At 45.6% G+C, this 26,235-nt stretch overlaps 8 protein-coding genes across 8 annotated transcripts; 2 read left to right on the forward strand and 6 right to left on the reverse strand.

Annotated features, from left to right (window-relative positions):
* Positions 1-1,130: 1,130 nt before the first annotated feature.
* N7484_001496 (uncharacterized protein) lies at positions 1,131-2,780 on the reverse strand (the record flags this gene model as incomplete). The annotated part of the gene is made up of 1 exon (XM_057111916.1): positions 1,131-2,780. The coding sequence occupies one exon, from the start codon at positions 2,778-2,780 to the stop codon at positions 1,131-1,133; it is 1,650 nt and encodes a 549-aa protein (XP_056976653.1).
* A 6,680-nt stretch (positions 2,781-9,460) lies between these two features.
* On the reverse strand, positions 9,461-10,612 carry N7484_001497 (glycoside hydrolase family 16 protein; the record flags this gene model as incomplete). The annotated part of the gene is made up of 2 exons (XM_057111917.1): positions 9,461-9,755; positions 9,804-10,612. 2 exons carry the CDS (start codon positions 10,610-10,612, stop codon positions 9,461-9,463), a joined length of 1,104 nt encoding a protein of 367 aa, XP_056976654.1.
* Positions 10,613-13,782: 3,170 nt separating this feature from the next.
* Positions 13,783-15,747, forward strand: N7484_001498 (OPT family oligopeptide transporter; the record flags this gene model as incomplete). Its single annotated transcript, XM_057111918.1, has 4 exons — positions 13,783-13,978; positions 14,029-14,196; positions 14,246-14,834; positions 14,859-15,747. The coding sequence occupies 4 exons, from the start codon at positions 13,783-13,785 to the stop codon at positions 15,745-15,747; spliced, it is 1,842 nt and encodes a 613-aa protein (XP_056976655.1).
* A 536-nt stretch (positions 15,748-16,283) lies between these two features.
* Positions 16,284-17,036, reverse strand: N7484_001499 (alpha/beta hydrolase; the record flags this gene model as incomplete). The annotated part of the gene is made up of 2 exons (XM_057111919.1): positions 16,284-16,963; positions 17,015-17,036. 2 exons carry the CDS (start codon positions 17,034-17,036, stop codon positions 16,284-16,286), a joined length of 702 nt encoding a protein of 233 aa, XP_056976656.1.
* A 496-nt stretch (positions 17,037-17,532) lies between these two features.
* Positions 17,533-18,958, reverse strand: N7484_001500 (uncharacterized protein; the record flags this gene model as incomplete). Its single annotated transcript, XM_057111920.1, has 2 exons — positions 17,533-18,775; positions 18,825-18,958. 2 exons carry the CDS (start codon positions 18,956-18,958, stop codon positions 17,533-17,535), a joined length of 1,377 nt encoding a protein of 458 aa, XP_056976657.1.
* A 2,166-nt stretch (positions 18,959-21,124) lies between these two features.
* Positions 21,125-21,895, forward strand: N7484_001501 (GNAT family N-acetyltransferase; the record flags this gene model as incomplete). The annotated part of the gene is made up of 1 exon (XM_057111921.1): positions 21,125-21,895. The coding sequence occupies one exon, from the start codon at positions 21,125-21,127 to the stop codon at positions 21,893-21,895; it is 771 nt and encodes a 256-aa protein (XP_056976658.1).
* An 868-nt stretch (positions 21,896-22,763) lies between these two features.
* On the reverse strand, positions 22,764-24,221 carry N7484_001502 (uncharacterized protein; the record flags this gene model as incomplete). The annotated part of the gene is made up of 1 exon (XM_057111922.1): positions 22,764-24,221. The coding sequence occupies one exon, from the start codon at positions 24,219-24,221 to the stop codon at positions 22,764-22,766; it is 1,458 nt and encodes a 485-aa protein (XP_056976659.1).
* Positions 24,222-24,768: 547 nt separating this feature from the next.
* On the reverse strand, positions 24,769-26,208 carry N7484_001503 (pyridoxal phosphate-dependent aminotransferase; the record flags this gene model as incomplete). Its single annotated transcript, XM_057111923.1, has 4 exons — positions 24,769-25,215; positions 25,293-25,705; positions 25,753-25,957; positions 26,005-26,208. 4 exons carry the CDS (start codon positions 26,206-26,208, stop codon positions 24,769-24,771), a joined length of 1,269 nt encoding a protein of 422 aa, XP_056976660.1.
* Positions 26,209-26,235: the final 27 nt, after the last annotated feature.

Consider the following 26,235-nt stretch of genomic DNA (forward strand, 5'->3'; position numbering starts at 1 on the left):
GCTACGCCTGGTCGACATGCCAATATTCTTGCTATTCAAATGATTCCATATTTGGTTCAATCTTTGTGGAAAGAAAATGTCTTTATTAAGCTTAAGCAGCCAAACTTAAACCAACATTCCTCGGATGACAGCCCTGTTCGACATCTTAATATATCTGCTCACAATGACCAATTTTACGAGAACACTTACCACATACGACCATAGGGTGTGGAGAACAGGGCTTCCCGTCCGCTCAGCCGTACTGAAGCCATGTTAATTCGCATAGCTAATACTTTCTAGAGCCTTATTACAATAGAGCCGCGATGAACTTTGCGTTAGTTAAGTATGGGTGATATCAATTAGAGTTTTATAGACTAGGTAGTAGAGGGGAAGAATAAGGTAAGAATAGGGTAAGAATTATCACTTAGGGGGTGATCGGCCCCGCCAGATTTTAAATATTCCTCCTAGTGTATTATAGAAAAATATATAAACTAATAGTCTAGAGCCCAATCACTTTCGAGTAGTAAGCACAAAGTAAGTCTATGACGAGAAATATCGATTTGTAAAATACATATAAAGCACAACATGCAATGCAAACATGTGATATTCTAGTATAAGTTATTATCACCTTACACATCCATATGCAGCTCCTCCGTTTCCTGTTGCCCATCTGTCTCCCATTCCTCTTCCGTCTCCGATTTCCCTTCTGTTTCCCATTCCAGCAGTGTTCCGGAGTTAAACAAAAATCCCGGATGGCTTAGGTCAAGTATTTGCTTCCGCTTGGTTAGGCAATCTCGTAGCAAATTGATGGCTTCTGCATCGCGAGTTAAAGATTTCCAGGTGAAAGCGAGATTAGCCATACAGTACTGGTCAGCTTGTCGGGATGATCCTCGCCGAGCTTCGTCTTGCGCGTCTCCATCACCTGCACCTCGAGCTGCACCGCCTCCTCCGACCGGCCTCGGTCCCAAAACGTCGACGCTAGGTTGGCCATACTGGTCAGCGTGGATGGATAATCTTCGTCGAGCTTCTTCTTGCTCCTGTCCATTACCTGCACCTATCTGATGGGGTTATGATCGTGGCACTGGGCGCGATTGAGATGAGCATGTCATTATACATAAAAAAGTTTAATTGACGGAAAGCAAAAGTAAAGTTCAATACACTCCAGCTACACCAGCATCACCCCCGCACTCCATCTCAATTAAATCCATCTCATCTAAATTGCTCGAAGGTTCAGGACGAATGACGCGATACTTTCGGTACTTCCGATGCCCCCAGTTCCACAAGCCAGCTGGGGTGATGTTGTGCGATATGCAGATGATCATAACTTTTCCGAGATATTCACCAATGGCTTTCATCACAATGCCCGCAATGCTCATACTTTCATTCCTAAAAGCGTCCCCCATCTTTTCTACCAATTGGCCTGTAGCCCCGAGACTACTCTGAGCAAAGTTGCCCAAGTCTTCCATTACCTTTTTGTCAGTCTGTATCTGACTCTTCAATTTCATAAACTCGTCTCGTACAGCCGGGTCTGCACTAAAACGTAGCTCGTCATGTTGGTCCATGATTTCATCAAGTTCTGTGAGGTGATGCTTCAAATTTTTCTGGAGATCCTTGAGTGTCCGCATCTGCTTCTGCAAACCTTCCTCGTCATCTTCGGAAACAGGTCGCGATTTCTGAAGGTCCTTCATGAGCCCTTTGAGGATTTCATGACGTTCCATTAGACTATCACGGGTTTGTCTCAGCTTCTCCATCCCACTGCCAAAAAACGCGTCTGGGTTGCTGGTCGCACCTTTCACATAACGCTCGACCTCCTGTCCCTGGATCGTCAGGGGGAATTGACTGACAACCCCAGGAGGTAGAGCTAACAGGAACTCTCTCGCACAGGTTGCCGCTGCTAAAGAGGCATATAGATGCCAGACATCATTCTTGTGTTCATCCGCGTAGTCTGAAATCCCTCGGATGGGAAGACAAGGGATGAGATCCATCACCCCCCAGGACTCCATTTCATAGCACAGGATGTCCTCCCTTCTGGCGATGGCATCGCGGTTCCGAGAATTCTTCATAACAGCGGCGTCTGACCCCATTCCACCGTGAAACAGCCGGACCAGGTCGCCTTCACGGTCCCGGCGGTAGATCACATTTTCTGGATGTTGCGACTCGGGCTCCAGGCAATCACACCCCGAGTCTTTATGGGCGAAGCCGAGTTCATAAAGCCGATCCCTCATAGGACGAAGGAACGCAGCTCCGCCTCTGGCGGCTTTCGCACGAATATTCTCGATAGACACGGACAGATCCAGACCATCAATGTCAATGCGATCATCCAAAAACCTCACCGCTGTTAGAAGCTCTGGAGGTGGGGCTCGTATCATGCCAGTCCGTTCAAAGCCATTCTGGGTCTCTTTGCCGGTGCGGTAAGGGACTACCCTTTGCCCGAGAACGACATCACCGAGGCGAATGTCTTCTTTCCTCGAGGGCACCCCGCCTGCGATTCCCACGAGAAGGACGAATCGAATTCTTGGGAAAGTGCTTTTCATGTCACGGGCTATCCCGAATGCTTGTACCGGTCCGTTCAATCCTGTCGGTGGGAGATTGATAATCACGTTGTGAGACCCGACCCGTCCGAGGACATATTGGTTTTTATCCCTTTCACCCCGAACGAGGCTGGCGGTGTCGTACCTCTCGTCCAGGATTGTCACAGCTGCACGGTATTCTTCTTTGAGAACACATATCCAGCCGATCATAAATTCTTTGGGTGTAGGAGGAGCCTTGAGGACCCTCGATGAGGTGGCTGCGGTTGCCATGTTTTGGTAGACGGTTTAGAGAAAGTATATAGAGCTTAGTTGTTTGCGCCGGGTGGCTCTCTCTGAGAAACACAACTTTTGTAAAATGGAAAATTTCTGCCTGCCTCGAAATTGAGAAATTGAAGAGGGGAAGTCGCTTTTAACAGCGCAGGTGTCACTCGCTTAGGGCTCTGGGAAAAAGGGGTGTTTGATATCTTCAACGTACTATCTTTGGAGGTTTCACTTGGCACTCGTATCGGGGGCGCAGCTTTGTCGCCTTGGCGAATAAGTGTAATTGGTCCTAAGGCCGGCCTTGCCACATTTGGCAGGTAGTAGATTTACATATATATCGACATCGTTGCGCGTCTCTCCCCTGTTCATACACTAAACAGGGTTTAGCCGAACTCCATGTGGCTGCCCCTGATACACTAAATATGGGGGTTGTCTCAGCCTCAACTGCACACAGTATGGCGAACTACCTTACTAATATGAAAAGCAAATGTTACCTCGGCTGCAGATCCCTGCAGGCCTCGTCACCAGTTAACGTGTTTTCACCCAGCTCCTGAAATGATATGTTTCAAGTGAATGGTCGGACATCTAGTACGCGGGAACTGCGGCTCTGTATGCTTGAAATTAGCATTACTGTAGTTCCTTCCAAGGTTTATGACCTATCAACAGACACTATGACTAAGGCTACTCTCCCTTTAGGCAAGCCACTTCACGGAGCACGAACCCTATTTGTTTGCACGCCAGTTCCTGGTGGCAAACGAAAGAGGAAAGTGTACATATGTTGCGCGACGTCAAAGTTGGTTCCACCTTCCTAGAATGCCCGAAGCGAAAGCCATCATACTGTAATCAGCCAGCTCCCGCCCGATGAAAAGCACGCTTTGACTTCGAAGGCCAGTTGCTACTGGCTGTTTTCCGAGGTTCGCCACCTGGGCTCCCAGGAACTGCAAGATCGCCAAGTCACCTGCATTTCCTTATATCTGGCATTCCCCAGACTTTTCACCCAAAATCATATCACCTGCTCACTAAGCAGAGGGGTGAGTAAAGGTGAGCAGATAGAGTCCATCGTCACCCCCTCAGCGGTCTTCCACCGCTCCCTGTCAAACTCTCCTCTATTAACACACAGATTTCTTTTCGCAACATAGTGCCAAGACTCCGTCTCTAAAAGCTCGAAATGATCTAGCATATGATATTAAGCAAATCACTGACTTCCTCGCAAATAGCTAAAGCTACTGAGTAGAGTAAGCGTTCAATCATCAACATCAGCAACAACCTTCGCCGGTTCGGAAATGTTAAAGCACCCCCAACTCAAGTAGCTCGACGACGGACCGTAACACCTCCGATGATAGAAACACTATGCGATCGCCTCCTCGAAAAGTCCAGCCTATATGTAGACGAGATAGCAATATTTTTAGGGGATGAGTTCCGTATCTAGGACATAATCCAAACCTCAAACGGGCTCTTATTTCGGTAGGTTGGTCAAAGAAGGTAGCTCGACAAAGAGCAAAGGAACAGAATACGGATCTACGAGACTTCTATACGCATAATCTGTCCGACTTTCAGTCGTATCTTAGTCTACGTAGATAAGCCGGAGTGCGATAAACGAATTAGTTTTAGACGAACAGGCTAGTCTCCGTTAGACACGGCACTATTGCAGGTAGCCAACTTTCATCGTGACCAGCGGTACCAGATACTGCCTACATACTACGAAGATGGAATCTTACTATCTCGTATATTTCAGGGCTCCACGGATGCTATATCGTATACTAGATACAGCTTGCTAGAAGCTCGTCGTATAGCATACTATCATCCTACTTAGATAGCTAGAGCAGTCTAGGTCTTTCGGGTCAGTGTTAGGATAGGTTAGGCTTTGACATTTGGATAAAAACCATTGGATATCCATGAATATCTTACAAAAGGTGGGTCTATAATTATGAGTAATTGTCACACGCTTTGACCACTAACGTATTTCACTACCGAGCGGAACACCCGGTCGGCCGGAACACCCCAACTGAATTATAATAATCAAACTAGTATAATTCAACCAGAACAACGTAATATTGAATATCTAAGCTATTTAATTAAATTTGGACAATGTGTTCTCTTATGACCCTGGATATTGCACTCTGAGCATCTTGGTGGCGCCCTAGGTCGTCGTTCTTGTGCTTCTGGTTGACCGGTTGGCTGGTCGAATGGAGGTTCAAATTGAGCATTTCTATCATTTTGAACCAATTATCTAAGCTCAGCGACAGAAAGGCCTTCTGGAGCTGCTATCTAGAGCTTAGAACGTGCTTTTTTTTGCTTAATTTTCTCGTGTCCAGCGCGCAAAAGCTCGTTTTCTCGAGCTAGAAAAGCGGTTATTTGCATCGTGATTTGACACGCTTTAAGCACCTGATCTATAGTAGAATTCAATGGGCTTGGTGGGCTCTTAGACCGTTCTTTTAAGAGCTTTTTGATTAAAGAAGCTTACTTTTAAAGCTGCTTATAATTTGATGGTGTCTTAGGCTCCCATATGCTACTACTTTGGCTATCTCGAGATGGTGGTGGTGTAGGCGTATGGAGTCGAATATTGAGCTTTGAAATCACTCGATTTAGGTCATATAGGACTAAGCCAGTTACCGAGAAGCTATTTTTGATTGTTTCCGCCTTAAAAGCTTTATTTCGAGCGGTCGGATAAGCGTTAAGAAAGTCTAATTTATCGATATAGTTCCGACCACACCGCATAATATCCTCGACGCACTTCCCATACGCACGCTTTAAGACCGCAAAACAACCTACATCAAGAGGTTATAAAAGATGTGATGAGTGCGGTGGCATATAGATTAGAATTATATAATTTTAAGAGCAAATCTCGTCGAATTTTAGAGTTAAATGGCTTCCATAACCATTAAGAACCAGAAGTCGATATATTCCCTTTATTCTTAAGGAAGTCGATGGAATAAAGACCTTTTTAAGCCAGCGAAGTCCAATTTCGTCGGACGTCCATCCATTTAGACTAACTTAAAATTGCCAGTCATCTAGAAGCATATCAGCCCAGCCTCCAATTATCATTTTACCCTTAAAGATAATCATTAGAGGAAGGCTATATCCAGACGCGCCTATACACTCAATCGAGGTCACCCATTCGCGATTTCTAGGCTATAAAAGAGGGCGTCGACTATAATATTCCGCTCGCGTAACGACTTTTACGGTCGCAGTTAAGCCCATTACGAAGCCTATCTCGTCGAAGTTATAGATATCGTCGGAAACGATCCTATAGTCATGGATCATCTTTTAAACTAGGTTAAACCAGTTCTAGATGGTTTTAGGGTCCTCGCACTTTACACGCTCATAATTATAGCGTCTTAAAAACCTTATATCGAGCTCTAGGTGTCGTTTAACGAACTTTGTGACCTAATTCTTGCCAATAGTTTGAACTAGGGTCGTTCCGCGTGTCTCGAGTAAGAGATTAGCCATTTCTTACACCATAGAAGGTCGTGGTGCCGCTCCACGTATATCCATAGAGATCACCCAATTCTTTAACGAATTCTCCTCGATTTCAGTCAATTTGAACGAATTTGCGCGTAAATCGACGCGATTTTGACGTCCATGAAGGCGGGCGTATAACGTCGTATGCGGGATGTCATATATGCGTGCTGCTTCGCGAATCGACAATTTTTCCTGCTTATTAATAGCCTGGATAGCAAGCAAGATACGCCCCTCTTGTTCTGTCAATTTTTGACGATTTTGAGAGCGGATTGGTGGCATGGTGGTTGGTTGAAGATAGAAGGTCTAATTAATTGACGCGTTTTGGTTGGGGTGTTCCGGCCGACCGGGTGTTCCGCTCGGTAGTGAAATACGTTAGTGGTGTGCTGACCAAGACGGGAGGCTTGGTCAGCCACACTAAAGTGTCAAATTTTCACCTTTTAATCCCATTTCTCTACCAAAACACGTCAAATATGCCATCTGAACTCGAAATACGTTACCAGCAAGCCCTAGCTACCATATCCGACCAAAATGAGCCTAATATAACGGAATTAGCCCGGTCGTTCAGCCTTCTATATCGGTCGCTACTCCGTCGGTTCCACGCACGCGGAAAAGTTAAGACGAAAATATCACCACAACGAGCGCTGAATATGATGCAAGAAGCTGCTTTAATCCGATATATTAAGTAGCTTGATGATCTATGGGCGCCTTGTACGCTCCAAGAGATTGAACGTTGCGCAAATTCAATTTTAGCACGTTCTAACCAGCCTCCGGTTAGCAAGATGTGGTCTAGCCGATTCGTCCGACGTCTTCTAGAAGGCTTCTTTTGGATTAAACAGAAGCCTATAGATAAAAATAGGCTAGAATCAGAGGATATTTCACGTCTTATAACCTGGTTTAACCATGTTGGAGATTGGATTGAAGGTATTAGTCCCAAAAATATCTACAATCTTGTCACGGTGTGTATGCGTACAACCGTTCTGCCTGAGTTCTGCCTATAGATTAAGGTATATATATGCGAGAGCAGTGTAAAGCTTTGGCTTTACATACTAGTCTTTTGCTGATAGCGCAGCGGTTTAGCTTCTGAATGCTCCCAGAGGTCACGCCGTGACAAATCTCGACGAGACAGGGTTCTAATTAGGTCAAGGACGAGCTCAAAAGGTCGTGACGCGCTATTAATATAGCTTAGATAGGCTCTCTTCGACCGATCGGGGTCAAATTGTCACCTCAATTGAGTGTATTGCCGCGGATGGTTGGGTTATGGTCTTATATTTGATCTTCCAAGGTCGGACGCATATGGAGGACTGGTTCCGTGACAATCCAGCGCTTAATCAGCACTATAAAATTCAAGTCTCTCTAAACGGCTGGTCGTCTGATCTAATTGCCCTAGAATGGCTTCATTTATTCCATGAAAACACGAAAAATCGCGTTGGGACCAATGGAAAACGCGTGCTTTTCTTCGACGGGCATGGATCCCACCTTACGTTTGAATTCCTCGATTTTTGCGAAAATCACCGAATTATCCCAATCAGCTTTCGACCCCATACCTCTCATTTTGCTCAACCTTTAGACTAAAAGCCATTTTTGAGTTTAAAACAATATTTTCGGAAGGAAAATACGCTTATAAACGCGTGGTTCCAGCCCGATTCAGCAAAGCGGGTATTCCTTCAAAATATCACTTCAATCCGACAGAAATCATTCCAACCACGAATTATCAAGAGCGCGTTTCGAGATACTAGAATTTGGCCTTTTAATCCTAATATTGTGATCGGACCAATACAAAAAAGATAGGATGAAAGGCATAAAAATGACCCAATTCTCGAGCTCTTAGGCCACACACCAGAACCACACTCTTCACCTATTAATTCACCACCTCGAATAATTAAAAGGCTGAATTATGTGGGAAATAAGCTTGAAAAGCGTATTAGAAAAATATCGGACGAAATGAAAGATCAGACCGAAGAGCTTAATCGGTTAAAACGCGATTTCAAGCACTACCAGATAGGCCAGGTTATCAACACGGAGTATACTAATGAGCTTGAGAGGAGATTCCTCTTAATTCAAGCTCGTCAACGTCCAATTCAGACCAAAAGGTCTAGAAAGCAGCTATCAAGCCTTACTGCTTTAACACCTCTAGATGCCAACCGGCGAATTTGGAGACGTGACGAGGAGGAGAAAAGGTTGGACCATATGCGCATGCTCCGAGTCGCTGCAAAAGAATTGGTCCCAATTCCACAAAGATCGGACGAAAACGGAGAAATTGAGGATTCTGATAGCTGGGTCATTGGAGATGATGGAAAACCACTTTATACAATAGATACAGAAGGTGTGACGCTGGAAAAGCTCAAAAAGGGTAAAAAATGACACTTTAGTGTGGTTTGACACTTTAGTGTGGCTGACCAAGACGGGAGGCTTGGTCAGCACACCACTAGTGGTCAAAGCGTGTGACAATTATAATTCATAAATTATGTAGAAACTTTGGTTTTGGTATTGTAAAAATAAGCTTAATTATTAAAGATACCCATTTCTTATGAAAAATTCAAATCTTTTTGGAATTCTTTCTATATCCTATGCTATTCAAGCTTAAATAGAGCTATTCATTTATAGAACTATCAAAAAAGTGTATCAATTAGTAATATAAGAGGGAACAATAGAATGGTAGAATGATAGTCAGGGCTTAAATGCCTAAGATATATTTATCTTTTCTCTGACCATGGGTAGTGAATAAACTGATGATTTATTTTACCCTATATCCTCTCGTCTGATCTTTTTTAAAAGCTCTTCCGACCGGGTAATATTAAAAAAGAAGCTTATATTTATAGATATTACATAGGATTGAGATATAAAATCATGAAAGTGGTAGATTAGTACACTTATGTGTAAAATGAACCCACACCTACCAATTGCAGCATCAAAATCACTTTTTCGTCCTTTCAAGGTCCCATCTGAATAGAATTTTCATCCGTCCTGCTGAGTAAAGCATATATGATGTTTATTTTATGTCTGGCATGTTTTAGCTTTTCCATTGCCAAATATGTGTATTATTACAATGAATTTCGCTTGCTTGATTACAAGTGAACAGGTGTGATAAAGTCAAAACCTGCCAAGCAGGATTGAAGTTCAATCGAGGGAAAACGTAAATGCAATCGGTCAAAAGTACTATGCTAAGATGCTATACAGAAACATGAAGTCGGAGTTCGTTATTTGGGATGCTACTTTCGTTGAAAGTACTAGGGCACCGGCTGATAACTTTGACGACCCCATCTCGACTGAGCCCACTGGTTTTGGGATTTCTCCATCGATGCGAGCTCTTCGCCATGGTTTCCATCGTTGAGTGCCCTTTGCAGTCGACCCTGTCGTCGCTGTCTTATGCACCACCAGCCGAAGAGAGCAACCAAGAGTCCTCCGGCGGCAGCAGCACCACAGTAAACACCAATATGAGCGCCTTCTCCCAGGTCGTCCCATTTTTGGGCTAAAGTTTTCGATGGTGTCTTCTCGATTTCTGCTTTTGCGGTTGAATTTCCACTGCATAATGTTAGACCAGGTCACTTCAAGTGATTTTTCATAACTTACTCGACAATCTTGATGCTATCGTATGTGCCGCTGGTTCCTTCGTACTCATACTCCTTTCCAGAGGAGAAGTCCTTCACGCGGATCCGTTGTATACTCATTGTGAAAGGAAGATCGTCCCAATTAACAAGACCACCACCCCATTCAATATTGCCAACGGATGAACTCGCAAGGCCAACTGGCCAAACACTGGCCTTGACTCGGCAGGGTGTCTGCGGATAGTTCTTTCCATAAAGCGTCTTCGGCTCGGAGTAGTTGACAGTCCTCACGAGATCGCCATCAATCCACCACTCCAGTCGTTCCTTATCCCAGTATGAGGTGTAGTTATGGTATTCGGTATCGGCGTTGAGGACAGTATGGAAGCCTCCGCGGTCGCTCGTAGTCGTGTTGCCCTTTCCGAAGAAATTAGATTGCACCGAGCTCGTATTATATCCCACCCACTCCCAGTCGATCTCATCCTCGTCATCTGACATCAGGATCACACTGCTGACGATACCCCTGCCTGGAGACATTTTGACATGTGCCTCCATGACGCCGAAGAAAATGTAGAAGTTCGAGACTAAAAGAGTGGATGCGTTCTCGGTTTTGATGGAGAAGTCAGCGCCTGTGCTGGTGTAGTCGGCGGTGCCGGTTTCCATGTCCCATAGCTTGCTGTCGAGGGTGGAGTTGAGCCACCATGTGTGTTCGGTACTAAGAGCGTCATCGGCAGGACATGTTGTGTTAACAAGAGGATTACAGGTAGCGGATGCGATAGCCGTGAATCCTAGAATAGCAAAAAGAGCGTAAAGAACGTTGAAAGGAGAGGACGCCATGACGGCAAAGAGTGGATAGTAAAATCGGGGGATAGAATTAGCCCAGTCGATTCCGCATCGCTTGTACAATTCTTCAACCCCTAATGAGTGAAGGAGTGGTTTAAGGAATGAAAGGGTTGCTTGGTTTAATTTTAGGGGCTGCAGGCACCCGCATGCATTTAAGGGGAATCGCGCATGATTGCGACCAGTAGGAAAACTGGGAAACATTAATGGATCGACGAGGGAAGCTAATTTAGTGTAATGGATAGGTCTCGGTCTTGGTCTTTGCCATGATAGGTGACCAGCCTTGATTAGAAGCTGGGCATGTCTTGGCTATCTTTGTTTTTTCCAACATGATGCAAATTATGCAACCTGCTATTCACTCGACCAGCTTGAAACAAGAACCTCCGGTTTTATCAACAGGGGAAGAAACACACGATTATTTGATTGTGTGCATGTTTATCGGCCAAACCCAGGGTCCACGGGGTCCACGGGTTAACCCTGAAATTACTAAGCGATCAAAGTCGTACGTACCCACCTTCTCAAGGGGGTTAGTGTTGAGTTGATCCCCCTGAGTTGACAGGAAGTCAAGAACTCTGCCACACTGTGGATAGAGCATGCGCAGAACCGAAGTTTGAACCAATCATGCAAACCCAGGTTTGATTAGAGTTGACTGTATCTTTCATTAATACGAACTGCGATCTAGGAAGAATTTGGGCAGCAGATAAGGGCTGAGAGTATATCACGCACAGTACATGTGACGTGGAGAATATTGAACTTTCAAGACAATAGATCTTGACATGCATTGTACATCAAATCTGAAATCATTTTCATCAAGCGCACGCTCCCATAAGTCGGCAAAAGCAAAAGGAAAAGCAGAGAGATTGCTACTCTTGAACAGGAGATCAAAAGATCAAAATGCATCTAGTGTTGGGATATTTGGAGGACAAGAAGAGGGAGCGAGAGCGAGAGCGAGAAGTCTATGGGATTTACTGTTTTGTTTGCTCCTTGCGTGAACTTTTATCATTGATGACCAAACACTGCAAATATTTCTTAGCTGTAGTTGTCGCGATGTGCCGCCGGTTTGTCCGTTTCAGGACGTTCTATTGGCCGACGAAGTGGGTACCTAAAGGCCAACACAATTTCGAAACAGATAGGGGAACGAACACATGATATGGGGATCTCAGAATCAGTTGGCAATATAGCTGATGATAAATACATGGCATGGAAGTAAGAATTATTCAAGAGTCGAAGAAACCCCGATACTGGTCTTTGCTAATATGCAAAATCTAGACCTTCATCTAGAAATTTTTATGTCGCTGTTTAAGCGGAGATTGCCCTTCTTTCTCAAATGTTCGTATTCCTGCTCTCTTAAATTCGTTGCGGGAAATCATGTCTGAGGTAATCATGTCTGATGAAAGCAATGTCGCAATCGCATCTTATGCCCTCGGGGCCGTTGGCACTACATGCTAGTGAGTCTAGCTGATTCCCCAGCTATGGTATACTACTCGGTGGTAGTTAGGTACCTGTCTACCCTGACTTATGGAAACGAAACGGGAGAGCTGTTGGGCTCAATGAAGCTCTAAAAATTGCAAAAAGGAAACACAATTTGGGGCTAATCGATTGACCAGACTGAGTACTTCTAAGCATTGATACATCGGAAGGACCTTTCTCCTTATTCGCACTAGGTTCGAGGCTCCGTCCCTTTCCTCTAAAGCCCAGAGCCAGCCATTACAACAATACTACTAACTAAGCAGGACCGTCTGCCAAACTCATAGCCCGGGCAAGGGCCCATACTTAGTTGTGGGGTACTATTCATCAGTGCGAGGGGTAGAGAAACAGCAATTCGCGGGGTATTTTTGTGGGTCGAGAAACTGACTTTGAAGAGAGTGGAAGCCCATAGTTCAATTTTGATATACATTGTATCCCTTTGGGTAGAAACTTGTAATTCTGCTGAAAGGTCTGGAATGATAGCTAAGATATGGTGAGGTTTACGTGACAAAGTTCGCGGTAAATCGAATGAGAAGGCGCGATCTTCCTCGGCATATCACCATTCGGATCGACCTAAATCATCTCGCGCCACAAATAGCCGGAATACATACCATAGCAACTCTGAGAAATGTACAACCTTATCGCCTACTAAAATGCGCGGTAATTCGAAAATTTTCACATAGTTGCATTGGTCTAAATGCCGGGATTGCCCGATACGTACAAAAGATCAAGGCCTGATCACCACTCTGGTGACTGTCAAATAGGGGCTATACATTATGATCGTTGTGTTTCACACGCAAAATGCCTCTGTATTGATTGGGATTTGAGACATTCCCGATCCCTGAATCCGGAGCACCTTTTTTTTATTTGCCGACTGCCACGGTATCCAGAGCAACGCTCATGAATTTAGCACGTGGATGGTAATTAGCACATCGAACAACGATAGCTTCATTTCAAAGCTAATGTCTTTGGGATAAGATGACCCGTAACGTTGAAATATATGTGTACATCTCGGCACTTAATTCCCTAGAGTATCTCAAACTTGACTTGAATAATGTGATGATAATTCCCAGGTACAAAACCAACCACCAGAAACCAACATTAAATGCGTATTACCATTAGCGTGTACAACCTGAAGCGGCTCAAAGATAGCCTCGGATGATAAGACATTTAAAAATTCCGATGCTACCCAAACCTGCAGGGCGCCTCACAAAAGGCGGATGATCAATTTACCAGCGTGTAGTCCCACCTTGAATGCTGCGGGAAGAAGAGTGACTGTCTAGTTCAAGACTTGGCTCTTCTTCGGCATGACAGGCCAATATTGCACAATTGTTATTTGTCAATGATGGATTTTGAACAGTCAGTGTAAGTCAACAATGTACTACTTTATCCCCCTCCTTTGTTGGACTTAGACGTCCATTGACCCTTCATAATCTGTTTCATTTGGTAAATAAGTAGAAGCAAATTCAACACTCCATTTGCATTACAGATTGTCTATTAAATTAACCAGAATAGAGCCTATTAGCGCCGCGTCTCAGGATAGGATGTGATTGGTACCAGGTTTTCGAAGATTTGATTGAATTGGTAGAATTCATTTACTCAAAACCCTTTTATCTATCTCTTCTCTGGATTTTGTCTTTACCAATTGCTTCTCTTGAACGATTCTCAGCTATTTACGTTCCTCTTTCCTCTAGGTAACGATGAGTGAAATTGACGCGTCAGCTAGCAAGGTAATTGAGGTGGAGCACAAGGAAAGCAAATTGACGGAAAACGATATAAACTTCAAAGAAAAAAGGGTTGAGGATTCCGCTCAAGAAGAACACGTTAAAGATGCAGTTGCGTTCCAAGGAGACGTTCATGAGGAGTATGTCAAAGGCCATCCGGTCATTCGAAATGGTAGCTGCAACCAGCCCCATCTCATACCAACCAGTCACTGACACAACCAGGCCTTGACGTTTCCAAGTTCCTTGTATCGACCAGAAATGATGGGGACCCCTCACTTACTTTCCGCTCCATCGTTTTGGGCACCATCTTTATAGCCTTGTCGAGTGTGATCACTATGCTTTATACTTTCAAACCAGTCCAAGTCTCAGTTTCAGCGGTCTTTTTGCAATGTATGCCCCAAGGCGTACACTTTGGCTTCTTTTCTAATGTCTAATACAGTGCTTGTTTTTGTATTTGGAGAAGCATGGGAATTCTTTACACCGAGTCCCGATAGGTTTAAGACAAGCTGGCTACGAATGACACTCAAGTTTCTCAATTCTGGTCGATCATTTGGCATCAAGGAGCATGTTGTCGCATCCCTCATTGCCTCGTCTGGCAACAATGGTCTTTCTGGAGTTGAGGTTTACGCCAACGAGAGATTATTTTATGACCGAGGCATTTCCGCCACAACTGCCGTTTTGGGGACCTTTTCTATATCGCTGTGTGGGCTTGTTTTGGCTGATGCCTTGAGGTCACTGATTGTCTATCCTGCTGAGATGGTATATTGGTCAACTCTACCGCAAGTCGTGCTCTTCCAGAGCCTTCATTTCGATCAAAAAGTCAATCAGGTACGGCTCAAGAAGTTTGGTTGGGCCCTTGGTTTAGCTGCAGCTTGGGAATTTTTCCCCGCCTACATTGTGCCTTGGGTTGGAGGTCTTTCGGTTTTTTGTCTCGCATCGATGAAAGCTCCAACAAGAACCCGCACGATTTTTTCAATTATCTTCGGAGGTGCCTCTTCGAACGAGGGAATGGGACTCTTGAACTTCTCGTTTGATTAGCAGTATATTCAGAGCACACATTTGTCGCTCCCGTTCAAACAACAAGTCAACACGTGGGTTGGCTACATGATCTGGTACCCCACTATGCTTGGGCTTTACTATAGCAACGTTTGGAGTGCTAAAAATTTTCCATTCATGTCGACGTCGCTTTTTTCGAGCAACGGAAGCACGTTCTCGACCACATCTATTTTGAATAGTCAAGGAATCATCGATGAAGCCAAGCTGGAAAAGATAGGATTGCCGCACTTGACTTCCAGCACTGTCTGGGGGTATTTCACACAAAATCTTGCTATCGGAGCACTGATATCGCATGTGTTAATATTCTACAGTAGGGACATGCTTCTTGCATGGAAGCAGGCGCGGTCCAGAAAGCAACCTGATCCACATTATCAAGCTATGCTGAGGTACAAAGAAGTACCAATGTGGTGGTATATTGTGTTCTTCGGCCTAGCGTTCATCGCTGGAATCATCGTCACTGCTAAAGGTGAAACCACTCTACCCGTCTGGGGATACATTATTGCACTCCTCGTGGGCGCATTTATTGCCCCATTCTCCTGTATACTCTATGGACTCTACGGAACCGGCATTAGAACCAATCAGTTATCCAAGGTGGTTGCCGGTGCCGTTCACCCAGGCCGACCCTTAGCCAATCTATATTTCGCCAGCTGGTCGCATCAGGTTCTCCTGCTCGCAGTCAATCTATCAAACTGGCTCAAGGTAGGCCAATACATCAAAGTGCCCCACAGAGTGATGTTCGGCACGCAAATCAATGGGACTCTTCTCAGAGCAGGTCTGAATTACGCCGTGATGAGTACAATTGTCAATAGCCAAAGAGAAATTCTTCTCGATCCCAGGGGTAACAATATCTGGAGCGGCTCGACCCTACAAAGCATGAATTCATAAGCCATCACGTGGGCCATGGCAAAGAAAAATCTACAGTCTAAGTGGGGATTACTGGATCGTGCCAATGGGAATTGTCATCAGACTGGTTCTGCCGGTCATCCACTGGGCTTTGAACAAAGTTTGGCCTCGTCTGCGCAGTTGGCCCATTAATACCCCCATGATTGCGTTGTATGCTGGACTGCATTACTACGGCAACACCTCGTGGATCTGGTCTTCTATTGCAGTCGGTGTGTTCTCTCAGTTCTATCTCAGACGCCGGCTACCAAGTATCTACAACAAATACAACTACCTTATCGGAGCCGCGATGGATGGAGGATCCCAGATTGTTATTTTTATTCTGTCATTTGCCGTTCTGGGTGCGAGTGGAGCATCACATCCATTTCCTACGTGGTGGGGAAACCCTTTAGGTAATGCGGACCATTGCTCTTAGGATATCTACGGTCTTGGGTATGGATTAGATGGCTTCTAAACCTGCGGAATTTCCAGATATTATACGTTCTATAACAAAACATTCATTTTTCAAATTGCTTCATTCTTCACACTTCAATGCAAGATCTGATGAATTGAATAATCCCAACAAGCTGCCGTTTGCCGCCGGGGATAACATGTGCACCAGGATGCCGAATAACGCTCGCTTTCACATCACCCTGGCAACAATCCACCAAGCGCATCGATGTAGCCTCATCAACCACAGTGTCCATACCCCCAATAAAATGCAAGCTTGGCGTCAAAATAGGCGGTTCATAAAATGCCCGGTAAGCCGGATGTGAAGCCTTATAGCCAGAAATAGCCACTACAAACTTCAGCGGCGGATGCCCACCATTGGTAAGGCTAGCGGGGTACGGCATCCCGCCCTCGGCCTCCAAGCGACCGAATTCCGCACTCCGATCATTTTCCAGAATGGCAGCGACCATGGCGGCCAATGCAGCTCCCTGGCTGAACCCAATGATTCCATCAAATGGCCCGGATGTCTCCAGGACTGATGCAATGAGGTCTAGACTCTTCTCTAGTCCATGATTAACACTTTCAAAGGATTCAGACTGGAACCAACGCCATGTGCCATGTCGATCGCGTAGTTCGGAGACGTCGCCTAACGGCTCTAGTGCGAATGGAGCTGTCGGATAGACAAATTCAACGTCAGAGTTCAGGGCTTGCTTGGTCAACTTTTCTATGGCCTGGATTTTGGCTTTGAAAAGTTCGCCCGATTGTCGGGATCCTAGCGTGGGTCAGTATTGTCTTCGGCGCTCGGGATTGTGGGAAGACTTACCGTGGAGCATCAAGATCTTCATCTTAGTGGGTAGTTTTCTGATAGCAAGCAAAACTAAATGATGGGGGTGACTCAATCAGCATGGCTGCTGAAATCGCTTGATGGACCCCACTAAGTATCCACTAGGCCCAAAATATACACGACAAGCCTCATGTGTCTTTGCTTGCCTCTGGGAAATTTGGAGCGAAAAAGAAAAGAGAAAAATTTTCACACATACAACCCTGAAGAATAGCTGCTTCTTGGCCAGGTATTTTAGTTTGTCACAATTATTGGAATTTGTCAGATGGCTCTTCGGCGGATTGCCCCGAAATACCCTTGCGATTAAAACTAAATTACGTGCAGCATATTGTATCAGTCACTTCAGAATAGAGAATTCAATGATTCCAGCTTAATCAAGCCTGGAGGAAGCCGAAAGAATAACTATAATAATAATAAAAGCCATACTATGCTGCGTTCTGAAGTAAACATATAATTCCCATGAAACAGCACATTGCCATTCCTACCGTCGAAACTCTTATTCAATCCTCCTCTCGATGTTCCCGTGGCAGCGGGATCTCTGGTCTTGTGGTACTTGAAGGAAAGAGTAGCTTGACAAGAAAGGATGGAATATGCTGTTTCCGACCAATCACGAGTCCCATCTCACGTACTATCCCCCTTCTTTGCTCTATAGCAGGGACATATCCGTCTGTGAAGAGTATCAAACCTGATCTTTCTTGGACACTAAGAGCAGCATTTAGTTTCTCCGTTTTCCCCTCTTTGAAATCAAACGAAGTTCCAACTAGTTTGAAAATCCTGTTTACAGGGTGTACGTCTTTTGAATGCCAGTCCAAAGATGAGCACTCGGGCTTGATCCTCCACGGAATGCGACGTTCTTTGCCAATGGATGGCATAATATCGTTGAAAACCGATAGGCGATCTCTCTTGCCACTGACTGCGTGAACTATTCCATGTGTCCCGTAGGCTAAGTGCACAAGGAGTCGGTCGACAACAACATCAACTGGAACTTCGTCCAAAGTCGATTCATAAGGGCTAGAGGCTTTTGATGAGAAGCGAAAATGACGTCCAAATGAAATGTTGACGGCCGCCTGAAATCCCGCTGCAGGTGTGGAAGAAGCCCTCGCATATCCTTGATACGGGTAGCTTTTAGCAGGAGATATAATGGAGGGCTTGACGATCAGAAGTTTCTGCACGGCGCCATTCTCCCCAAATCGCTGCAGGAGAAGTCTCTCTGTCAGATTTTTGGCGTACGAATATGACCAAGGAAAGTCAAAGGTCTCCCAAACTTTGCTAGTGCCTTTACGCTGTACTTCGGCCCATTCATCGGTCGCTCCTTGGCTGATGTGCTCCCATGAGTCACTTCGGGGCTCAGAGACCAAGTTCCCAGTATCGAGACTGTAAAAAGATTCTTCAATTGTCACTTCGTCTTTTTTGGACAGAGTCCAAAGGTGAGTGTTTGCATAGGCTGTTGAGACGAATACAAAGTGTTGAAGATATGGCATTTGCAGGGCAATATCTGCCAAGAACATTGTTGGGGAGACCACTAGCTGCGAAATCTTCCCTAGATGTGCTCCCCCTAAGCTAATTGCAGAAGCAGTGTGGATAACAATATTCACTGACTCCTTAAGACATTCCCAGTCTTCGTCAGACAAGCCCAAATTGGCTGCTTTCAAATTGCCGCTAACAATTCTGATGCGAGGATTTTGAATGAAATATTGGGAAACCGATTCAGATAGCAGCTTCCGCCACATTTCATCGGCATTCCTGTCCAGACATTAGTTGAAGCGTACGAATCTTGTCAAATCAAACATACTTGTGACCACCTCGGGTAAGCACGAAAACACGACGGGGGGCCGCCTGAGTAAAGAGTCTGTAAAGGATTGTAGTGCCTACAAATCCAGTTCCTCCGGTAAGAAATATAACTTTATCGTTGTAGAATTCCCACATATTGCTGACTCGAAACCAAAGATTTCATGGAATAGAACTTTAAGCGTTGCGATGGGGGATCTATTCCAAACTATTTATGTTCATAAAGTTCATTCTCAATTATTCGTATTTCGACGTCATCTAAATGTATATTTTATCAGGATTATGTCAGTAGCCTTTGTGTGCTGGGCTGTGCTGTGCTCAGTTGTGCCACCCCCCATTCATTACTTCATCTATGTCGTACAATCAACTCTATTGGTAACTTCCTACATAATGCGGCTGCATGTGGCCTAGATAAGAGAGTGAAGTCATGGACCCGGCGCGAACAGACCACCTGTTCGCGATGATCTATGTACAGGGACTCAAAATGAGTTAAGGAGCGATTCATGTGGGGGAACAATTGAAATAATCAGCTGATACCTGAAGTTTCTAAGGTTTTCTCACCGCAACCTTTCTGCAAAAGTACCTGCCTAATACATGCGGTGTGATGATGCTAATCAATCTTTTCCAAAAACGAAGGTTATAACAAAGAAAGGATGAGAGCCGAATAAAAAAAATATGACTTTCAAACTATACCCGAGTTATTAATCCAGGAAGAGTATTAGTCAAGTGGGAGTACTTCAAATCTTGAAAGCATATGGTAGCAGGGTACCCAGAAGGTTTGGAATTACATGACCTTAGAAATATCTAAGTTCAACGAGCAGGTAAGTATGTCCACTATAGAAAAGTTTTGTCAGAAGTGAGAATCGTTGAGCTTAGCAACATCATACAAGATCCACATAATACAAGAATCTTATTGTGCGGAAATTACGCTCACTTGTGGTAGACTCCCACAGGGTTGACCATGACCAACCGAGGTTTGAGTGTAGTGATTGGTATGTTTCGAGATAGATGTATATATTTGATGAGGGAGGGATAGAAAAGTAGGTGGAGTGGGAATCGTGGAAAAAAAAATGAATTCATACATGTAATCAATATTCTGATTTGGGTTATGATGTCAAAATACTGAAGTCAGACATCAACCAGTACCAAGTGGTCGAGCGGAAACTCGACTATCTCATCTTCCTTGGTCTAGTGGTCATGATTTCCGCTTGTCATTAACACCGATAAGCGCGGGAGACCGGGGTTCGATTCCCCGAGGGAGAGATTTCTTTTTTTTGTCCTTCCTAATCTACGATCCATTAATATGGATGATATTGCCTTAGTGATCAAACGGTAAAAGTTTATTGCACTCAGCCATTTTCTAAATTTCATGTCTCTAACAGAAGTGGATATAATTCAACTGTACCCGGATGCGCTGCTGCTTGAGAAAGCCAAAATTTGCACAGCCGTCAGAATTCCGGTGCTGTGGTTTAATGGCAGAATGCCGCATTGTGGTTTCTATGGCGTCTTAGACACATAATTCCCAACCTGCGTCGATCCCGGTTCGATTCCGGGCAGCGCCATTTCTTTTTAGATCTTCCTTTTTTTTGCTGCCCATATGGAGTACATATAGCGGAAGAAGCATTTTGATTATTTTTTTTAGTTTTGGAATTTTTTCAATGTTGGTAAAAAGCACCACTGGAACATAATAGCAAAATCTGCCGCATTTGAGCATATAGGTGCTGTGGTTTAATGGCAGAATGCCGCATTGTGGTTTCTGTGGTGTCTTTCCCACAACTCCCGATCTGCGTCGATCCCGGTTCGATTCCGGGCAGCGCCATAATTTTTTCGATTCTTGGAATCACTCTTTTTTACTCAGACCCTGATCATGCACTATCGATGTACACCACTCACGATAAGTATATCCATCTCATCAGCCCAAAGTGAGCTGCAAAGCTTTCAATTTGGCGCTCTCGATCTCAAACAATCCCATACTTACCTGTAGATCCAGGCCTGAGACCCGATCGTCCCGCGAGGACAGACTCCTCTCTCTTTTTCTCTATTTCTCGCTCTTTTTAGTCAATTCCTACCACCGTCCATGTTTTATTCAATTGTTATTTGACCAACGTCGTGGAATAATGATGCATCGGAGTTGGCCCGACGTGACGTAGCAAGAGCGCCAAGCATACATACCCGCTCTTGTTAGCGCATTGGCATTCGATTCAACATACAGGACAAGTGTTCATCTGTCGAGCATTTCAAGACTTCCTTTGTACATACACATAAGTGACACACTCGCCTGTCCACATCTATCACGCCACAAACATGTCCTTCAAGAACAAAACGAGCGACATCGGATTGCGCATCGAGCCCATCAATCAATCTGAAGATGTGATCCAGGCTTTTGATTGTGTTTGCGAGGCATTCGGCCGCCAAGCCCAAGACGGCGTCTGGATAGCTATGACTCCAGGGTGGGAAACACCCGCAGGACGAAGCCTCGGAGCTGCCCGTATGGTAGCCCGCTGGCGCAACACCACCAGAGACAAGAGTGGCAGACCGAACACGGTTTTTCTCAAAGCCACACTTCCTTGTCCACACCAGCAAGACAAACGCATTATTGCTGGCTTCGCCATTTGGGTGCAGGCGTCTAGTGTTGCGGGGTACGGCAATCCGGCGGTGAGAGAGGAGGAGCTCTGTGATGATATGAATCTCGAAGAGATCTACCCTGGAAACGAACCCGAGCAGCGTTATCTTTCTCAGACGGTTGCTTCTCTGCATAGACAGCGCGCCGAGGTTATCAAAGAGAAATCCACGGCAGACCCGCCGGCCGTCATGATCCTTGACATGTGCGCAGTTGATCCAGCACACCAGCGGAAAGGCATTGCGAGAGCACTAGTGCAGTGGGGGTTAGATGAGGCTCAGCGACGTGGAGATTTAGAATCCATCACCGAGGCATCGGCTATGGGGCGTTATGTGTACGAGCAGATGGGGTTTGTCCCACAGGGCGCTGAAATCGAGTATCTTGTTGACGAAGAGTTTGCGTCCCGCAGCAGACCTTCCAACATTTTTATGCGCACTCAAGGGAGTCTCGTATAAGTGTCCACAGCGGTGTTCCAAAATAAACAAAATCTCTACAGCAAGAACAATTTAGGCTCTCAGCTACAAATGTGACAAATTCCCGAGCAGACTCTGCTTACCAATATACCTGATCTGTATGGCTGTATATTAAATTAAACAAAGGCGGTTTCAACACATGTTCTGGTTTCTCGATACACATAATCGGTGCCTTGGTGCAGTGGAGGCGAGCAAGTATCCGTTTTCGTTCAATCTGACGTGAACACGATCTCTTTTCGTCTGCGGCACAATAATTATCGTTCTCGAGTCTCTGCAATTAATTTGTCGACAGGAAGTGCTGGGAGCTTGAGCATTTCAATACTGTATGCTCTATACCTTCTCGTGTTGTTCTTCACAGGGAGCCATAATCCACTTTATACTCAACACCTTAGCTTCATAGCTAGATTCCATGCTTTTCACAAAAGTGAGTAGGGAAAGAACATGGTCAGGCGAATTCTCTAATTAGAATGGTCACTTATAGCCGATAATTCTCCCATTAAAGTCAGTGACATGTAGTTCACTTCTTCCTAGAGAATATGTTCATCGATTATATTTCCCTAATCGTTGACTGAGTCATAATCAATGCCAAACCTTATTAAGGGCTAGGGCTTGACTTGGGAAAAGACGACTCACCTGTGTTGCTGCAAACCTATCGCCGAATGACTTTTCTGCAGACTCGGCTGCAAAGACCGTGGATGCACAAACGAGACGACAGAGAGAACTTAACATCGCATTGTCAATTATAGAGTATATCTAGGTATCATTGAGATAAATGTCATATATCATCTAAACATAATACATGAATCGAATATCTGACCAGGAAGCCCACTCATTATCTAGATATCCAAGATCATGAATCAAATAAAGGCCCCATCGCCGCTATGCCCCGGCTTTTCAATCGATACAATATTTCTTCTGTCAACCGCTGATTACTGATAACGCATACCATTTCTGCTTGTGACTCATGATATATGTCCGCAATCATGGGAACCAAATCAATCCGCCGCCCACATTTATCCGTATCTACAACCGTCGGACCAGGATCAAGCCGATGAACGAGGTCCAGCACCTCCGGCCCATACGTTCGTGAGGGGGCTCGAGCTTGCCACAGCAGGCGCATAGCAGGTCTCTTGTGCTTTTCTTCCAAAAATGCCAGACAGGGCCCAATACCGCTTCCTGTTGCAACGAGGACAATGCGGTGGAAAAGGCGCATCACACGGGTGAAACCATAGGTCTTCTGCCCACGGGTATATAATATTGTAGGAGGGTCGGCAATAAGGGAAGATGTCCAGTCACCGGCGCGTGAAACAATAAGGGAAAATGTGGAGTCGATATTCTGTGTAGATGCTGGGTCTGGGAATGTAGCGAAGCTGTGCCAGTCGCGTAGGGGGTGTCGCGACAGCGAGATGACTTTTCCGAAACGGGTGGACCCTGGGAGATACAGACGCAGGGCGTGAGAGGAGAGGACCTCAGCGCGGACTTTTATTCTGCGCAGACGGGTCCAGGGTTGAATAATAGCTAGAGCGGAGATGCAGACACACCAAAATGCGGGAAAGTGGAGAAGGTATTGTGCTTGGGACTGAGAGGAGGCTGTTTTCGCGAAGACAACGAGGAGAGCGAGGAAGAGAGCCACGACCACCCAAGTGCAGTACCGATGGGTGAGTTCGAAGGTGTTGTGGTAACGAACGCGATACGCTGGGTAGGAGACCCCAATAATAGCGAGGAGGAACACGAGGATGGTATGGGAGAGAATGAATGAGATGGTAAATGTTAGAGTGTGAGTTGGCGAAAGGCAGAACTCGCGGGTCATCAGTACAACCAATGCTAGATACCATAATAGGGAGGCAATTCCGCATCCACTGTGTACGCCACCATATTGATAGATGTTGGCAGCAGTGCGTCGGACCCAAATAGGCAGAGACTTGGGAATTGTACACAGAGTAATGAAGAAGCCATTCACCACCAAAGGCTGGCGAGCAAGACCACAAGCTAGGAAATTTGCCGCTGCAGCATCGGCCACGCGGACGATACTTCTATCAAAAACCAGAATGCAGATCAACGTCGCTAAGTTTGCGAGGAAGACAACGGAGAAAATTTGCCGGTAGATGGTCCAAAATATGAACTCTCTGGAGGGTACTCTTTCAATAAAGGGAGAGTCCAAATATAACTTCGTAGTCGGTGAAGGGGTGTTTATCTCGTCTGGGACATAGGTGGTACTAGAGGACGCAGAATGGCTGAACCATGCTTTCTCAAGATCTGCCAACGGTAGAATATTGGAGAGTGAATGCTCTTTTTCAGTGATCTCCATTTTTGCAACAGGTCGTCCTTCTATGATTCAGGTACCACTGAGCCTTCGAGGCCCCCGATGATAAAGGTTAATTTCCTTCATCATGCCAGCTCGCGAAGCAAATACCGCCCCAAGAAGCTATTCCGAGTTAGTAAACATTGGATTCTAAAGATACAATATCATATTCTGGCCCCTCAGTTTCGTCACCAAGACATGCTGCCATGACTCTGCCAAACTGACGAGCACCCGTGCGCATTCTTGGCTCCAAGAGCATGGCTAGAGTGGAGCCTTGAATAATATACACATAGTGGAGTCTCTGCACATGAAAAGTCCGTGTTGGGGTCAAATACCGGACATAGATTATCGTACGTGCACATGTTTACCACTGGTAATTTTCAAAACACCCGATCCGCCCTGGTGGGCCCACGGTAATTAATGACGCTTATCATTTCCTTCACAAGGTTGCATGCACAAGAATCCTTCCGATAATATCTGCAGGGACCTTAGAAAAACTATATTCACTAAAAATGCGACGTTGATCCGTCTAATCGCTATGGACCCCACAGCCTCAAGCCACCAAACTCCGATATACCTGCTCAATCCTGCTGATTCCCTCCACCAATTCATCCGCAGTCACGGCAAATGTAACCCGCATCCAGCCCTTCTGCCCTTCCGGCATATGATAGGCCTTACCCGGTACCAGCGAAACCCCCGCCTGCATGTAAGCCCGAAAAGCCATCATCTCCTCGTCCCAGCTAGTTGCGTGCGGGGCTAGCCGAGCTAATAGAAATACCGTTGTGTTACAGGGGAAGTACTCAATCCCGGCTGCCCTGAATGCGGTCGTCAAGGTAATGTAGCTCGCCCCCAGTCGGTTCGCACTAAGCGACAACAGCGCGGGTAGCTGCGCTGAAGCAAGGACCTCCTTCGCAAAAACTGTGGACAGCGCCGAGACATGCACAGATGCCACGAGTCCGACCACGTTGCGCAGGGATCGATTACGTGTCACCACGCAGCCCTAAAAGTAGATCAGGACCTGTTTCTTGGCGATCCCCTTCCCATGGTAAGAATAAGTAAAAATAATTTAAGACATACCAGTCGAACGCCACTGGCGGCTAAATCTTTGCTCATGCTCCAGACAACATGGACACGCTCTGGATCGCATCCAAGCTGAGCCGGATCAATGCTCAAACAGGAGACAAATGGGTCCGGATTCTGGATATCGGGACTGACAAAGCTACTGAGTGCAAACACTTCATCGGAAATCAGGTGGAGATTGCGTTCTTGGCAGAACTTGATGCATTTCTCCAGAATGGGCCGAGGGTATGCTCGACCAAGGGGATTGTGTGGGTTTGACAACACCAGCGCCTTGATCGGACAAAGAGCGGCCCCATATGACTTCTCTAGCGCTGTAATGAATGCTTGTTCAAAGGAGTCTTCGAGTAGAGGAACGACTACCCCAATTGGGCGAACCTCCGAATGGAGTGTAAAAAGAGCATCGTATCCACCTATGATTATTAGTGAAGAAAGGGAGGGGGCTGGATCAGCCACTTACTCCAATATGGACAAGGAACCAGCACTCCATCACCTGGATTACAAATGTTATAAAGAATAGCGTCGAGACCAGCCGCAGCGCCGGCGGTCACCGCGATATGGTCAGATTGCACGGGTGCATAGGGGCCAAAGCTATTCTGAAAGACAGTGGATAGTATGTTGAGTAGTTCTGCGTCACCAAAAAAGCCCTTAGGCCAATCCAAATGCTGCCAAGGTCAGCTGTGGGGTGCGTCTGCGCTGAAGGATGACATACCTTGGAGCGGAGACTATTCTCGATTGCCGATCTCGCCAGCTGCAGGATTTCTTCCCGGATGAGCCGATTTTCTGCCATCGACAAATCAATCTCATCGCGGCGCTCTGTTGGGTTGAGCAATTGCGGCGGTATGCGGCCGAGGACCTGAGTCAGATTCAGACTTCCACGGGCTGACAATAATGTCTGAGGCTTAGACTCGGACATGATGGTAAAAGTAGCTGAGTATTCTTT

Source organism: Penicillium longicatenatum (genome assembly GCF_028827895.1).
Source record: "Penicillium longicatenatum strain IBT 33135 chromosome Unknown contig_1_segment0_segment0, whole genome shotgun sequence".
Classification (NCBI taxonomy): Eukaryota; Fungi; Ascomycota; class Eurotiomycetes; order Eurotiales; family Aspergillaceae; genus Penicillium; species Penicillium longicatenatum.